This window comes from Desmodus rotundus, chromosome 1 (genome assembly GCF_022682495.2).
Source record: "Desmodus rotundus isolate HL8 chromosome 1, HLdesRot8A.1, whole genome shotgun sequence".
NCBI lineage: Eukaryota > Metazoa > Chordata > Mammalia > Chiroptera > Phyllostomidae > Desmodus > Desmodus rotundus.
Genome location: NC_071387.1, coordinates 159672214 through 159690511, shown reverse-complemented (window position 1 = coordinate 159690511; position 18298 = coordinate 159672214). Strand labels below are relative to the sequence as shown.

The 18298-nt window shown below is 37.8% G+C and overlaps 1 protein-coding gene and 1 pseudogene across 3 annotated transcripts in view; both read left to right on the top strand.

Moving 5' to 3' along the window:
- VCAN (versican) overlaps positions 1-9615 on the top strand; it is a 106148-nt gene extending 96533 nt beyond the window's left edge. For all 3 annotated transcript variants that reach the window (XM_045197905.3, XM_045197903.3, XM_045197904.3), the window contains 3 exons: positions 1203-1347; positions 6560-6742; positions 6893-9615. In XM_045197905.3, coding sequence (XP_045053840.2) covers positions 1203-1347; positions 6560-6742; positions 6893-7020 — 456 coding nt within the window. In that variant the 3' untranslated portion in view covers positions 7021-9615. The remainder of the gene's footprint in view (positions 1-1202; positions 1348-6559; positions 6743-6892) is intronic.
- Positions 9616-17516: 7901 nt separating this feature from the next.
- LOC112307481 (peptidyl-prolyl cis-trans isomerase A pseudogene) lies at positions 17517-17998 on the top strand (annotated as a pseudogene).
- The last annotated feature ends 300 nt before the right edge of the window (positions 17999-18298 follow it).

Below are 18298 nucleotides of genomic sequence, written 5' to 3'. Positions count from 1 at the left end.
TGAACTCTTATTTATAGTTTAATATTATTTTCATCTCCTCATGTTTGTTATTTTGAATAGGGATAGGGGCTGTGTTTCTCTTATAATTGTTGGTTGGTATGGAGTATTTTTAAATAACAAAAAATTGAACATAAACCAAAGGTTGTTTAGTATCTCTAAGGCTGAATTTACTTTCCATCCTGTTAGATTTTTGTGAGAGATAATGCATAACAGGTAGCTCGAAGAGGGCTTCATTTATTGTAGGTGCTGAATGATGTATGTCATGTCTTATGTCTTGTGTATTATCATGATGGAAGACAAAGATATTTCCAGTTATATATCATTGGCCAGAGTGGGGAGTCAGTAGATGCCATTTAAAACAGATATAAAAAGGGTAGCCAGCAGAAAAACATCAAATCAGTAAGTCCTTTTCAAATACCTGAACATACATTATATAAAAAAAATACAAAACATAATTATAATAAGATATATTTTTAAAAACTTATCTTTTATATCAATATGTATAAATGTGATAAGTGTTCCTATTAAGAGAAATCAACTTCAGGATTAGATCGTAAAGCACAACTCAACTGTGTGGTGCCCATAAGACCCCGTCTAAAACAGAGTAACTCAGAAAGCTTGAATATAAAATGATGTGCACGGTATGGTAGGTAAGTACATAAAATAAATAGAGCAAATGCCTCAACTTTTTAATGAAATTTGAGATATTCATCAAATAAATGAACTTGGACGAAAAAATCACATTAAATAAGACAAAGAAAGATGCTTTATAATGGTAACATGGAGGAGAAAGAACACCAATGGGATTGCACTATAATTACAGCTGCATAGGTGATAAGTGCACACAAGGGCTGGCGGAGAACAGGGTGGACTGGGGTGATAAGACTATGGATCTTTTCTCTTGTTACCCTTCCATTAATTCTGTTATGATTAATAATAATAATAACAAATAGTTTTTTAATTGAGCACTGATTATATATTTAGAAATATGGAATAACATTCCTCAGATATATCTCATTGCCATAGAAAAAACACAGATCGTTGGAGAGGCTTTGAGCTACATATAATACCTATTCAGACTTCACCACCAAAATCATTTTAACTGGATGGTTAGGCATTTAGTCCATTCTAATTTGATTGGGATTTAATCCAGTATCCTGCTTATCATACGCGGCCCTTTGGCTCTCCCTCCGTTTTTGCAGCAATACGAGAACTGGAGGCCCAACCAGCCCGACAGCTTCTTTTCTGCTGGAGAAGACTGCGTGGTCATCATTTGGCATGAGAATGGCCAGTGGAATGATGTTCCCTGCAACTACCATCTCACCTATACTTGCAAGAAAGGAACAGGTAATAACTGCTCCTTAATTATGAACACTTAATCTGCATGTTCATTGTCCAGTAAACTCAGGAAGACTAAGCTTCACTCTCTAAGACACAAACTGGATGTCATACACTTTGTCTCTTGTTGCTCTGGAATATTTCACCCTTACAATATAATTTTTAAAGTTTGTTTTCAGTAGTGTTTTCAGTAGTGTTTTCACCATGCTTTTCAGGTGCTCAAGATAACAATGTAGTGTTCGTGTAGAAAAACTACCTCCAAATATCTTGAAAAAATGAGAAAGGAATAACAGCCAGCCCAAGGGCTTAAAGATCTGTTTATTTTGATGAAGAAAGCATTATAAAAAAATGGCTGTCAATATTTCAAAATTGTGATATATCATAAAATATTCTGTGCTTTTTACTTAAAAAAAAAGAACAACTGTTACTATTTGACCAAGTTCAAACACGTTCATGGTTTGAAGCCCTGGGGCTGAAACCCCTGCCCTCCTGCAGCGGGGCCAGGGTCTGCAGGTCACGGCCATCCTCATCTGGTCCTCCCTCTTTTTAACTGCCTGGGCTCTGGAGGCTTTGAGGATTATAAATCATTTTTTACAAGCTTATTGTATGCTTATAAATCATGGAGTAAAAAAGCCATCCTTACATCTATAGTTGAATGCCTTCAAGATACAATCAGATAAAAACAGCTGTAATATAATTTCCATAATGAAGAGATTTGCTTAGTTTACATTAAACAGATAAAATTAAGAAAACTGATTTTTTTTAAAGTGTGTTGTGTTTTTCATTGACCAGTGGAGTATGTCTGAATGTCTAAGGCACACTGTATGGACTTCTTCCTTAAACAAATAGGAATTCCATAAATATTTTTTGACCTGTTTGCAATGGATAATGGTGTTAAAGCATGGATATTTAATCCCTAGACCTAGTCTTTTACCCACCTCAAGTAAGAGTACAAAGTACACATTCAAAATATATAATTCAATTGATTTGTTTTTGAATATAAAAATAATAAAACTACAAATTCACACTCTATAAATATTTTAGGAAGCACCAATGATGAGACATGTTATTAGAATAAAGAGAACACTACGATCACAGAGCTCAGCTAAAACACACCCATCATTTGTGACTGCTTTGCTATTCTCTGATCTGAAGTAGAATTATTGTGAATGTCCTTTCTACATGAGCTGCTTTCCTGACTGTGTGCGTTACTTCAGCACCTCTGCAATGGGACTTGTGAAAATAGCAATCAGGTGGCTGTTTTCCCTGTTTTTAATGTAAGAAGTCTCTAATGAACTGTTCGTCTTTATCCAAATGTCACATTTGTGTCCTCAGATCTCCCAACGGTCCTTGGAGTCACGCTCCTCATGTTGTGATCCAAACATTCTCACAGTCCCTGTGGCAGGGTCTCTCGGCACCAGCGCCATTGCCGCTTTGGGCCGGATAAGTCGTGGTAGTGAGGGGCTGTCCTGGCCACTGCAGAATGTTCAGCATCATGGCTGCCCTCTGGCACTGAAGGCCACTAGCATTCCCCTCCATTCCACGTCCCTGTCCTTGGCTTTGTGGCAACTAAAAATGACTCCAGAAATTGTCAACTGCTCCTGTGGAGGGAGGGAGAGGAAGAAAACTACCCCAAGTTTAAGAATAACTCCCTATAGCTAAATAGTATTCACAAATGCAGCGTCACAATTTATATTTCACAATGGGGAAAAAGATTTATAAAATATTGGTTCTACCTCATTAAAGGAGAAAAAACAAAACAAACAAAACAATCCTTGTATTTTTTCTCCCTACTGATTGATTTTTATTTATGTAGATTTAACTTTTTGTTAATCAATAATCTGGGGAATTATATGAATTTTATAAATATCAGTAGACTTTTATAAAAGATACTCATTTCTGCCCTGGCTGGTGTGGCTCAGTTTGCTGGGCATTGTCCTACAAACTGAAAGGTCACCAGTTCGGTTCCCAGTCAGGGCACATGCCTGGGTAGCGTGTTCTGACCCCAGCCGGGGTGCATATGGAAAGCAGTATGGAAGTCAACTAGTCGATGTTTCTCTTCCTCATTCTCCCTCCCCTCCCCACCCCCCCCCAAAAAGAAAAGAAAAAGATACTCATTTCTTCTTTCAGATAGTTTAGACATCTTAAAACATACAGGTCTAAGTAGTTCTACTTTTAATTAAATACCTGTAAAGAAGGATTATAATAAGTACGAGACTATATATCTACAAAAATATATGTAGTTAACAGAAGACCTCAGTGCATACTATTCACACAGTTCCCTGGAACGTCCTATAGGTTCTTTCCAGTCCCATCTATTTATGTCCTAGTTCCAACCATGGATGATGATTTAGTCCCTTACTTTCCTCTAGTATTATCACATATGTTTGCATCTGTAAACAACAAATTATTTAGTTTTGCACATTTAGAAACTTATATAAGTGGTATCATACTGTATGTATTTTCTGCCTTGCTTTTACTTGTTTGCCATTATGTTTGTGAGATTTATCCATGTTGATGCATGACGCTGGATTTCTTCATTTTTGCTGCTGTGCAGTATTTCATTGTATAACTATGTAACATTTTGTTTATCACTTCTACTGTCAGTGGACATTTGGGATATTAAGTTTTTGCTACTGTAAATGACGTTTCTATGGGCATTCTTAAACTTGTTCCTGGTAGACGTCTGTGAGTTCCATAGGGTTTTTTTCCAGAAGTGAAGTGCTGAGTCATAGGATATATGTACCATTGAATTTACTAGAAAATGCCAAATTATTTTCTAAAGTGGTTGTTACAGTTTGCACTCCCACCAGCCACGTGTGAAAGGCCCTGTTACTCCACATCTTCGCCAACATTTGGTATTTTGGGACTTTGACATTTTTTCCAGTCTGGTGGGTATAAAATGTTATCTCTTTTGATTTAGTTTGCATTTTCTTGGATACTTTTCCCTTGAAATCATTTCATAAACTTATACGTCATTCATGGCTTTCTTTTATAGTTTCTGTTTATGTCTTTGTTTATTTTTAAAAATTGGTTGTTTTCCTTTACATATTGATTTGTAAGAGTTTATATTCTGATTACTAGTCCCTTGACAATGAGATATTTTGCGAGTATCTTCTCGGAGGCTGTAGCTTGTCTTTACTCTTACCCAATGGCATTTTTTTGATGAGCAGAATTCATCAATTTGTTACATTTTCCTTTATGATTTAAACCTTCTTTTACCTCAAGAAACCTTTACTACCCTCAAATCGTAAAGACTTTCTATGTTGTGTTCTAAATGCTTTATAGTTTCGCCTCTTATATTTATATATTTAAACCATCTAGAACTGATTTTCCATGCATTTTCCAAGGTAAGGAGCCAAGTAAATTTTTTTCCATAAAAATACCCAATTGTCCAAATGAAAAGCTACTTTCCTCACTGCCTTGCCATGTCGCTTCTGTCAGATATCCAGCATTGTGCGTGGCTCTATTTGCCTGTCCTTGCCAGCGCCACACTCACGGGGCTATTTTCGCTGGCCTTCACATGTTCCTAGTTTTAGAGGAAATCTGTACACTGCTTTCCTCACAATTATAAAGAAAACGTCTAATGTGTCAACATTACACAGAATTAAGTATAATGAACTATCTAATTCATAATATTTAATCTTCTGTGTCAGTTTTGTTTCCTTCTATGTGATTCTAGCAGGTGTCTGGGCCTTGGTATGTGCTTTTCATAGTACGATAAAAGAAGTGCAGGTTGGGGTTATCATTGAAACACATGCATTGTGTATTTTATGAATTGAAAATGATATATTATTATAGAAATTTCTGGTTTAGGAATTTGAAGATCAAATACATGCACACATATTTCTAATTTATTCATCATATATAGTATGACTTTATAATCTATTTTTAGGTTACGTCTACCAGAGTGATAATTCTATATGAGTGAAAAGAAATGCTTGGATTGTGTTTTCTTAAAGACAACTTTGTTTGCTATGGGTCAGTATGTCCCAAGATGCTTTGTCAAGCAGGAATAAATTAGAGGAACTAAGAGTATAAGTTAAACCCAAATTTGTCACTGTCAAAGAAGAATATGGTTGCAAACAGCCTTATGAATATGTAAATAAATTTAAAGTATGTGAACTTTTACTATTAGGATGTTAACATCCAAACATCTTGGTACCAAGGTTCCTGGTAATCCTCCTCCCATTTAAGAATTGCATTATTTATGGGAGAAGAAAATATAATATGTTCTTGTTGTGGGCCTTGAGGTGTCAGAATTCTTAGGAATTGGATAGGAAATGCCATTTAGGGAAATTGTAATAAAGTTAAATTATATTTTTATACATGATATATAGCAAAACACAGTCACTTACTGAAAGTTAATTTTTTAAATATGTCATTCAAACTGAGTACACCAATGTTGAATAAAACTGTAAGTTCAAATTCAGTTGAATCAATTTGCTCATGTCTTGAATTTCAAAATTACAAGGTTTCTTTTACTTCTATTTCTTTTTCATTATTTACTCTTGCTAAGTTGGTTGGTATTTAGAATTTTTCACTGTAAATTAAAAATTATAGTTACATATTTACCAAATTTACCTTCATTACTGTTCTCAAGAGCTGAAATTTATGTTTTTAAGGTAATTACGAAACAGAGCATGAATACTATGCCCTGACTGTCTCCCATCTTTGCACAGAAGAAAAAGGAGAGCAAATAAACTTAAGTAGAACCAGAGATATCTTACTCATACTTAAGAGTCCATATTTTGTCAGGATTTTGGACACGTTTTGTCCATATTTTGGCACCATGATGTCGTTATAGATGTTAAGTTTTATCAGGGAGGCAACAGTAATCGTCAATTGTTACAAATTCGTTGTTGTTCCAAGTGAGGGGAGGAAATGAATAAAAACTTTGGGATAGTGATGAAGATGACACCACTAGGCCACGTGAGACAGGTGCTTTTTAATTAGGAATTTTTCTTCAGAAAAGTGACCATTTAACACTATGGTTCTTTAATAAAATGCAATTCAAAATGACATAGTCTGAGATTCACACTAAGCCCAGAGCCTCAATATCGAGATGTCTTTCTTGAAAATTTTCAGCTTGTTAATTCTAAGTGATTGCTTTTGATGAAGGTCCTTGATTGGGAACATAGAGAGCAAAGAGATAAAAAGAGATTCATACTGAAAGAAATATTTAGATGATTTGGAAATAACTTAATTTACTTTTCTTTAGTTGCTTGCGGCCAGCCCCCCGTTGTAGAAAATGCCAAGACCTTTGGAAAGATGAAACCTCGTTATGAAATCAACTCCCTGATTAGATATCACTGCAAAGATGGTTTCATTCAACGCCACCTTCCAACTATTCGTTGCCTAGGAAATGGAAGATGGGCCATGCCTAAAATTACCTGCATGAACCGTAAGTGGTCCTTTAGAAAGAATGGACAACCGTGCTATAACGACTACTAGACACCTACATTTTACAGCTGCGGTATTGGTAGTTTAGGGTATGGAGCAAGTAATATTGTTGTGTTTTCTTTCTTTCTTTCTTTTCTTTCCTTCCATGTAGCATCTGCATACCAAAGGACTTATTCTAAGAAATACTTAAAAAATTTCTCCTCATCAAAGGACAATTCAATAAATACATCAAAACACGAGCACCGTTGGACCCGGCGGTGGCAGGAGTCGAGGCGCTGATCCCTAAAATGGCGAACATGTGTTTTCATCCTTTCAGCCAAAGTCCTAACTTCCTGTGCCTTTCCTATCACCTCAAGAAGTGTTATCAGTTGGTCTGGATTTTTGGACCGCTGTCCAGTCATTTTGGGTTGCTGCGCTCCCAAAGCATTTTAAATGAGAGCATTGGCATTTAAAAAGAAAGCAAAGGAGATGAAAGAAAATGAGGGCCGGGAGTAGCCATTCGCAGCCCTTGTCTCTCGGGTTTCTGCTCGCCTCCAGTGCAGACCGTTTTCTAATGTACGCCAGCCTACTGTACTATTTAAAGAGCTCCACGTCAGCACCAATGGCAATGTAAATAAGATGATTTAATGTTGATTCTAGTCCTGTATATAAAATAAAAAGTCACACTGAGTTCTGGCATATTTAATGATGATTATGGAGCGTTAGGGTCTTTCATCATTGGTTGGGCTGCTTTTGGTAGTTTGTTTAGGCTGGAAATGGTTTCACTTGCCCTTTGACCGTCAGCAAGACTGAGGACGGCTGTTCCTGGACAACGAACAAACGCACAGTCTCGTGGGCCACACTGCACCGCCTCCTCTGTAGGTGCAGTTGGCTTCCAAGTGCCGCTGGAGCCGGGCTAATGGGATCCTGATGGAACGAGGGACTGCAATGTGGACCTCCTCTTGGCTGCATTCCTTTTTCTTCACTTACAAGAAAGGCCTGAATGGAGGACTTTTCTATGACCGGGAACATTTTTTAGGGGTCAAAGTGCTAATTATTAACTCGACCAGGTCTACTTTTTAATGGCTTTCATAACACTAACTTCGCAAGGTTCCAGATCAACACACTTCACATGGATATAGATCCAGGGCTCTGGAGGGTGGGGGCTTGTTAAAACAACGACACACATTCAAAGAATAAAATTTGTATATATAACCATTTTAATCTTTTATAAAGTTTTGAATGTTCATGTATGAATGCTGCAGCTGTGAAGCATACATAAATAAATGAAGTAAGCCATACTGATTTAATTTATTGGATGTTATTTTCCCCCAAACCTGGAAATTGACATAGTATGCTCGGTATTTTTGAGTGTTAGCCTTTGTACTTCTCCCACACAGTTTGGAACCAGACACTCTTAGGTACTTTGTCCCTGATTCAGTAATGTGATGGATAGAATGCATCAAGTGTTTATTACAGAAAGAGTGGAAACGTGTATAGCTTTCAGCGAATGGCGTTTGCCCATTCTAAGCCAGAAGCATATATATAGAAATAGTTAGATGTACGTGTTAAAATGTCTTCCTATCTCCTCCACTCATTTTCTCCCCTTTATTGGAATAAAGTGACTGCCGAAGATGACTTTGAATTATTATCCAATTAATTTAATGTTTAAACACAAATCTGTAACGGAAAGAAGGCATTTAGGAGTCTATCCCTAATTTCAGTTAGAATGATCTTGAGAAAAGTAGACACCATAAGAATTGCAAATAGCAAAAGAACAACCTCAGCAATAATTCTTTTTCATAAAACCTCCTTTGGCTTAGCAGTAACAGCGGCAGCTACAATCATTCACACTGTCTTTGTGCAAGTTTCCTTGGTCGCTGCATTAAGTGTAATCCACCGCAGAGTGTTCCAGAGCACAGAACAACACTGTGTCGACCTAGGTTTTCATTTTTCCTCTTTCATTATGATGCACATAATACATTCCTGTATTTATATTATACCATGTATAGTGTAAAATGTGAATGATTGTGGGGTTTCTTTTTTTGTGAATGAAAATCTAAAATCTTTGTAACTTTTTATACCTGCTTTTGTTTCACCAAAGAAACCTAAAGTCCTTCTTTTATTACTGTGACTGGTCTGGTTATTTACAACTTTAATCCTAATATGCACCGACATTTTTACATTCTGGTTCCATCACAGAGTACAAGCTGCTCAGATGAAATGATTTTGTGGCTAGCAGAGAGGTGACTATATATGTACCTGCAAAAATTGAGATAATGTCAATAATGTTTACATCTACATACCTATGCATTGATCTCAAATGTGAGAGTAACATGCGGTAGGAAAAGTGATAGTTCAGATTTACCGAATGCGTCTTATGTGCATCATCTCCCAATGGGCCTGTGAGCGCACTGTTACTCTCTGTAACAGTGTGATGAGGGATCGGGTGTAGAGAACTCAAGTTATTCGTCCAAAGATACATAATTAGTTTGTAGTAGGTGCATGTAATCTCTAGAGCCTGCAAAATATCCTCAAGAAAAAAATGAAACATTATGTTCCCGATTATTATAGATTTAGGAGGTAAAGTTACTGGCTAGACAATCATATCTAATTAATGATCAGATGTCAAAAACATTGTTTCTATCCACTTAGATATCCATCCATCCTTTCATTTTCCATTCACTTACTATTGATTAAGTACTTACTATGTGTCAGGCACTGTACTCAGCTCTGGAGGTCTGGCACAGAATGAACTAGACAGGTCTTGGCCACATAAATTTTTATACTGGATGCAACACATGGGGTTTGTTTTACAGCCAATTCTATTTGCTATCTTTATTGATAACTCGGAAGAACAAATCCAGTACATGTTTTGCAGTTGTACAGAAGATAGGAAGGACAAAGGTGAGTTGAAAATTCTGTTGAGGTTTCCTTCTTGGAATGTCAAAGATATATGGGAAGTTGGGCATGAACAGATTCAGAAAAGGAGATTCTTTTTCTTGCTGAGTTTATCCTTTTAATCTGCAATCTCTCACCTTTTACATGGAACTTGAAACAGAAATGACCAAAAGAGTATATACTAATTTGCATTACTTGTGCATACCCTTTTGGATGTTTATAATTCCACCAAGCAAATTTTTGTTCCTCTGGGTACAAATAATAAAGACTGTGAGATGTTCCATCACTCAGAATACTGGGACAGAGTAAGAAGTTCCAGGAGACCTGCACTACTCAAAGTTAGCCAGAGGTGGTTTTCTATTTGTGTCTAAGGGCAAGGTTGCATATCAGGGGGAAGAATGGTCCCCGACCATTGGTGGCTATTTAGGAAGAGGTGGTCTTCCAGGGTAGCTAAAATGGGAAAGAAGTAAAAGAGGTTGTACAGGGAGGGGCATATCATTTTAAGGTGATAACAAATAGACCTTTGCTGATGTTAACTAAATTTTCAATACTATGCAGGAAGTAGGAATTGGGTTAACCTTGAACTAATTGCTCAGAAGTCATAAATCATGTAAAATAAAGTTATGGAGCTTGGAAATGGACAGAAAATAATGTAATAGGTCACACAAGGTTCAGAGCTGATTTGTGCATCATCTGTGCATGAATGCCTGCCAAGGATAGAATCCACAAGATAAAATGTATTTTAGATAAAGGCAAAAAATGTTATTATCACATGGCTAAGAGGAACATGTATAAAGGACCCATGGACAAAACCAAACGGGGGTAGGATCGAGGGTGGGAGGTGGGGGTGGGTGGGGCAGGAGAGTGGTGGGGGAAAATGGAGACAACTGTACTTGAACAACAATTTAAAACAAAGGAAATAAAGACTCAATGACAACATCAACATATTTTAATGTGTTTCTCTTTTTGTTTCCTAATATTACAAATGCAGTGGAATGGTTTTTGAAGAAAAAGGCTCATAGTGATATTTTTGTGCTGATATTTATGCATCCTCTTTTTATTGTGCTACAATTGCCGTGTGCTAAATGAACCAGAATTCACCCAATGATTCTTTTCTAAAACAAGTCTAAATTGAAAGTTTATAAATGTCTTTGAATGAGTCATTCAAGATTGTATAATCTTTTCCCATTATTACTCATTTCTGTATGTTTGGATCTCAGCTGGAGAAGAAAGAGCAAATGCCAAACAAGAACAAAACTGGTTTTTGTTGAGGTGTTTACAGAATAAGCAAAGTCTGGGTTTTAATTGGAATTTAATTCAGAGTTCCATATGAGTTCCTCAAATGGTCCCTGTAGAAGATGAAAGTTTGCTGCCTTAAAGCAATAATTCTTAAATGATTTTTTAAGTGTTGGCTCTAAAATAAAAATTTCCATTACTTTTTAAGTTGTCAACTCAAATTTTTTTCATCATAAAGTTAAAAAATTGCAAAAGATGTCATTTTTTGGCAGAATTTAAATATTGCCATTCTAAACTAAACATGTAACATTACTCTTTCAAATACTGTCAGTGGACTCTAAATAATGTAATGATTTGAATCCTACTATCATCCATTTAAAAATACTTCAAGAAAAATACTTTTTAACAGACACTCTATATTTTTCTTATTTTTGGACTTGTTTCCTTATTTCCATTCTCCCCATGGAATTTTATCCAAATATTATACATTTATATGCTTGAAAGGCTTCTATTGATTAAGCTATCAAGCATATGTATATACCCAAATTTGCAAATTAATATGAAAATTAATGTCCTCTTGTGAACATAAAGGTGCAAAAGTTAAAATCTCCTGGATTGACTTATTATAATGTACTGATATATATTGATCAAAACAATATTATACTCTTACAATATTTAAAGGATTATTATTCCAATTGCAAAATTTTATTAGAAATGTATCTCAATGAGATGATTAGGGTTATTTTTATCCCCAGTTTGCATCTCCATTTTTAAGTGTTACTTACAAGTAGAATGTGTCATGGCATAACATCAATTCCATTTCTATTTTGTTTTTATCAATTTAAACACTGCGAAAACTTGTTCACAGAAGTGGATGGAAATGACAGTTTTATTATGCAATGCTACTCAATTTTTTTGCCTCTCAATTTTTTTTACCTCTTTCTGAATTATATACCAAAAGTCACAGAGTAGTCTATCAAATGCTCTTTTCTCAGCTGGCATCTCAATGAAGTCCTTTGGAAATTTTTCTTGTAAACACCTGACTTAAAAAAAGATTTGATTTGTACAGTGTCATCAGAATCACTCATTTTGATTCATTCTTTTGTTTGTATAATTTCACATTCTATGGCAATGCATCGTGAGACTCAGGATGAATGAGAGGTGTGTTTGATATGGTGGGTGTTTTTTATAAAGTGGGGAAAGAGCATTTGTCTAGAGCCTTTAGTTCTCCAAGTTTGTTCCCTGAAATAACAGCATTCACGTCACCTAGGAACTTGTAAGAAATGCAAATCCTCAGAACCCACCCTACTGCATCAGAATTGTTGGGAGTCAGGAGAGCAACCTGGGTTTTCACGAGCACTCAGGCTGCTGCTGGTGCAGCTCAAGTTTCTGAGAACTGGTGTAACGAAGATGCAACGTAGAACCAACGGCCCCCACCACAGATACCGGTCTACATGGATGAGGTTTAGGAAAGAGGCCAGATAAAAACTGAAGTTCAGGAAACTGCTTCCCTTTGTGTTCCTATGTACCCCTGAAGAGTCTGGGGTATTCCCAGGGTGGGCGACCCTGGTTTGGAGACCACTGCTTTAAGACGCACAGTTCGTAAAGTACTTTCAGATTCTTAGCACATTATCCACCTGTGTTCTGTCAGTTGGCAGTGATTGCTCTCCACACTTAGGATGGAACTCAGGTTTTACAAGTGAGAAATGCTTTGTCTACAGGGAGGACTGAATAAAACAGCATAATTAAAATTTATTATTTCTTACAGGATAGACTGGAAATAAAGTTTGAAAGGCAAGAATTAAGACAAATTAAAAAACTGAGAAACAGGAGCAAAAAAAAAAAAGAGAGATAATATTGTATATTTCTAGCAACAGCCAGCCAGCAAAAGGAACTTCAAGTTCAGTGGGGAGTCCTACGGAGGTATGGGTAAGAGAGTCCACGGGAGAGAAGTGATCTCTGAGTAACTACAGTTCCTAAATCTGATCACCCTCTCCCATTAACTAGATTGACCTCACTGTTAATTCTGTAATATAGATTGAGTACTTACCATGTGCCAGACACTATGTTAGATATCGGGGTTACCGCCATAAACAAGACAGGCCAAGTCCCCGTCTTCAATGTCTCTTACAGTCTAATGGGAAAGGTTAGCAATGGCACTAAAGCAGGAAGAAATCTGATTTCTCAAAATGCTTTTGCTAACACCTCCATTCTTGGCCATCTCTTTGTCCGGCTCTCCACCTTTACCTGACTCCTTATAACCATGGCCTTAACTACTTTCTACATTATGGTAATTTCCATGTCTCTTTCTTTTGCGTTATGGGCATATATTTAGTTGTTGGATTTCATGGGTACAGTAAAGTCTGTATGTCCCAAATTGAACAATTATCCAACCCTCCTGCTAACCATCTATATCTCTTTTAAAATCTAGGAATTGAAAAGTCATTCTGACCTCCTAATTTATTGCCCATATTCAATCAATCACCAAATTCTATTAATTTTAACTGCAAAAGTTTCTCATAGCCATCATCTTGTCTCCATTCCATTCTCTTCAATATCTCATATTTTATTAATATCTCTAGATGCATCGCTTTCAATATAATCTTCTGAACTACTATAGAGTTTTCTTTCAAATATGCAAATCAGAGCCTGATATTCTCCAGCTCAGAATTCTTCAGAACCTACTACCTATAAAATCAAATCTAATTTTGTATACATAGCAAAATGCTTTGGGGGGAAAGAAAAGAAACACCTGTCCTAGGAATTATGGGCTTAAGAAGAATGGAGGAACTGATTTAGAAATCTTAAATAAATCAACCATTACATTTAAGGTTTAGTTTTTCTCTCTTAATTAGACTAGTTTGGCTTCCTGTTCAGTTTCTGATCAAAGTCAGGTGTGGGCCCTTGTAGCTGTTGTATGTAAGGCAGAAGTGGAAGACCAGCAATGCTGTGTTAGTGGAACATAGGCTTGCTTCTCCAGATGCACTCTCCACCCTTTTTCTCCTGCTTGTGCCCTATAAGTTGACTGTATAGATTGATCCTACTGGGTTCAGCCATGGGGAGCAAGCGAGGCAGGAGATCAGAGCAAGCGATGGCAATGTTTGTGCCCCCTTGGCTCCCTCTCAATCCTGCGGGATCCCCATGGGCTGCTGGTATCCCTATAGCAAAGTCATGAGCTCCTAGCAGGCTGCCATCTCCACATAGACCTCTCCACCTCCTGCTTTCACTACTGTTCTCTCACCTTGACCCTTCAGATCTGGGGTAGTAGAGCTCCCACTACTGTTGGCCCAGGGCTACTGCACTATAAATTGTGATTTCCTTAAGCTGCCTGCCCTTGTAAACAGTTCCTTTAGTAAACTCTCTTCAATTTATCTAATTTTATTGCATCATCTGCTTCCTGCTGAATTCATAATTGATAAGCTATTATCAGATGCTTTTTTAAAGCAAAATTTTGAGAATAACTTAGTTCATGTCAATCATAGGACAGGCATGCTACATTACAGTCTGGAAGTTCCACAGTAGTTCCCTTGGGTTTTTCCACAGCATCTTATTGTGTACTTTTACGAGGTTATATCTTCTGTTGCTTCTTTACAACCACTAAACACTAGGTATGTGAGAGTTGCACTGCCAGCCATTTTTCTGCCTCAGCTCCATATAAACATAGACACACCGGACTGGTTGGTCCTGAGGCTGTGTTCTCCGGTTTACATTTCCGAAATAAAGTGGGATACTCCTCAGCTTGAGATCATAATCAAGTTCAGTACTCAATATTTGTTTCATAATTAGGAGTAAAGAAAAGAGTTGGAGTCAAGTTATAGGCATGCACAATTCTCTGTGAGACCAAACCCCAATGTGTTTGAAGCTTTGCGGCCACACATGGGACACAAGGGAAGAGAGGGAAAGCAGACTGATATTTTAAAGCAGCCAGCCCATTTTGTTTTTTCTGGATAAGATCTGCCTTTATCTCTCAGAGAAGATTTTCTTCTTTGTTTTTGGAGGAGCCATTCCAGGGGGTCTAAGACCAAGCTCCTGTTACACTGTGGAGAATTTGTAAAAGAAGGAGTTGAGCTGCTCTGCATTGAAAAGTAGATGTTATTCTCTTCTCTTACAAAATGTCATAGTTTTAGAGTAAACTTTTACTTCTGAAAAGATTCTGTTTATTTTCTATCGGGTCTTGATTCCAAAGAATGAAAAACATTTTGCAGAAGGAATTTGCTCGCAACACGATGGAAAATGTGCTGATATTGAGAGAAACTTCTAGTAGAGATCTGTGGAGGAGCCCATAACCTTTGGAACAGGCCAACAAAGTGCAGAGGTTTAAGTGTTTGCCGGGCTATGTTTTATATTTCCTCATGTGTTCAGGATAGTGTTGTTACAGCTCAAGGCTTAACTGAGCTTGTCAGAACTAAGAGATAGGCCATGCCCTCAGTGGGGAGGGGTGGAGAGGGGGAGAGATCAGCAGCAGCCTTACAGATAGTGTGAAGTGGTCTGGAGTCATACACCTGGTACCAGAGGCTGGCTGGGCTCAGAGTGATATGCACGGTAGATTTATAGAACAAGACCATGTGACAGGAAGGTTTGGGGAAAGGAGTCTGCAAAAAAAATTGTGTGTGCATATAATTATATGCAAGTAACAAGTGGTCTTGGGAATATTGTTTCAGCACTGAAGGAAAGTGAAATTCTTTAGAGCTAAATTTGAGAATATCTGTTTTACATAGGCTTCATTGTAAGTAATGTCTTCAGTGCTTAATATGTGGTAATACTTTTGACTTTTAACTTTGAGTCTGTCCTTAAAGTATGAGGTAAATTAACAGATGCTTTCATTTTGTATAAGAATATGGAAGGCAAAAAGGGTACTTTGGGAGTTTAAAAATGAATAGCATCAGCAAGAAAAAAGTAACCCAGCAAAATAAACAAAAGTAATTCCAGAGGAATGATGGTAATACAATAATACCATGGTCTTGGGAAAGGATTTGGGAAAGGAAGAACACCTTTTGGGATTTTTAGAAGCTGTACTAATCTATGTAGAGATAAACATGTCATTAAAAAGAAGCATTGGGATTTGGTGATGTTCTGATTATTAAAGGAAGAAAGAAGAAAAATATTAATTATAACACTGTGCATAGTGAGGGAAAATAGAAATGCCACAAAGCTTTCATGCTAAAAAAGAGAAGACAGTTTGCCTAAAAAAAACAAAACAAAACAAAACAAAAACCCAAGAAATATATGAAGGTCAATAGTAATGCAGTTTGCTTGAGAGTTTTTGATTGTATAAGGACAAAAAGATTTAAAATAATTTTTAATTAAATGAGGGTTTGAAAAATTAACAGTCTTGTCCGTCCACAAAGGAGAGGCTCAGGAGAGAGACTAGACCAGAAGATGAGAGATGCTGAAATAACTGAGAGTGAATGGGCCACTGTGCTAACGCTGGAAAATATGCTTCTAGGCTGGAAACAGCACAGGCAATTCATGTTTGTTGAATCATTACCTGAATCATAACTGTTAGACACCATGAAAGCAGTTTTAGGTATTGGTTAAATTATGTCACGGCCCTCTTGTTTTTACTGTTAATACTGGATTGCCCAAAGTAATCCCTGTTCATTGTAATTGTGTGGGAAAATACAGAAAACACAAATAGGAAAGCAAATCTTCAAGAGAATAAGGGCTTGAGATCAGTTTTTAACCCCCGCTGTCCCAGAGAGTGCCCCGTGCCTGTGTGCGGAGGGCACTGTCTATTGCGTGCCAGTCCCGCGTGAGTGTGCGGCCATCTGTTTCTTTTCACGAGAACGTAGGCTCTGTGAGCGCAGGCACTCTGCTGCGATCGTTGCCATGTTCCTAACACCTGCAGCAGGGCCTGGCATGCAGCAGGCACTCAATAAACACTTGTTAAATGAATGACTTAATCACCTCTCTTAATATTCACATTGATTTTATTGTCATTCCTGTTACTGATGGAGAAAACTGCTGCGCAGTGAGATTACAATGACAACTTAGTGAGAGAGCAAGGGTGTACACCCAGCAAGTATGACTTTGGACTTGTTCACGTGTTTCGTTGCCACTCCTTAGCTAGAGAGAGCCTGTAGAAATGAAGGTCAGCGGGATGATGTTAATAACACCACACTGAAATAAGGCAGAAACCCCTTCCCTCCTTGCCACAGGTGCCATCAAGTAACTGTTATGTTACATACGTTGAGCAGGTCTATTACCCAGCAGCGTCAGAAACTGAGGACAAAAAAAGTTTGAAGGCATTCGTCTCTCCCTCCCCACTCTGTTCCAGAAATATGCCATCCACAGTAGTCTGCCACCTAAGTTAGTGGCTGAATGGTTTAGCAGATGAGAATCATATTATTAGGATTTCTGGAATGTCAGACAAGTGAATATTTGGAAAAATACAGTTGCTATGTTTGTCTACCTCAGCTTGCAGAGTCAGAGTGAACGTCAGTGTCATCTCACGCTGGATGCCAAACCATTGTGACCTTCACTCCTGTCTATTTAAACAAAGTAGGTATTTTCCATTGAGGTAGAACTGCAAGTTTCTCTCCAGAGCATGTGGAGAAATCTTCATGCAGCCATTTAACTTGGACATGGAGATCAAGAAATTAATGCAGGAGGCTTTGCAGACACCACCGCCGCCACCTCAGACCTTCCTGCGCCTGGCCATGGTCAACCCCACCGTGTTCTTCGACATGGCTGTGGACACTGAGCCTTTGGAACATGTTTCCTTCGAGCCGTTTGCAGCTGGCAGAAAACTTTTGTACTTTGAGCACTGGGGAGAAAGGATTTGTTTACAAAGGCTCCTGCTTTCACAGAATTATTCCGGGATTTATGTGCCAGGGTGGTGACTTCACACGCCACAATGGCACAGGCTGCAAGTCCATCTATGGGGAGAAATTTGATGATGAGAATTCCATCCTGAAGCACACAGGTCCTGGCATCTTGTCCATGGCAAATGCTGGACCCAACACAAACGGTTCCCAGTTTTTCATCTGCACTGCCAAGACTGAGTGGCTGGACGGCAAGCATGTGGTCTTCGGCCAGGTGAAACACGCATGGATGTTGTGACAGCCGTGGAGCGTTATGGGTCCAGAATGGCAGGACCAGCCAGAAGATCACTCTTACTGACTGTGGACAACTCTCATAAATGTGACTTGTGTTTCATCTCAACCACCAGGCCATTCCTTCTGTAGCTCAGTAGCTCAGGAGAGCACCCTTCACCCCCATCTGCTTGGAATGTTCTATAATCTTCGAACTCTTGACACAGCTCATTGGATTCCATGTTTTCCTTACCCCTTCCAAGTCTAGCTCGTTTGCAGAGTTAAATTTATGATTCTGAAATAAAAACTAAACAACAAAAAGAAATTAATGCATGAGATTTGTGAATGCAGCCCCCATGACAGCACTCAAGTAGTCACTGATGTGCTTTTATCCTGTGTCTATGTAA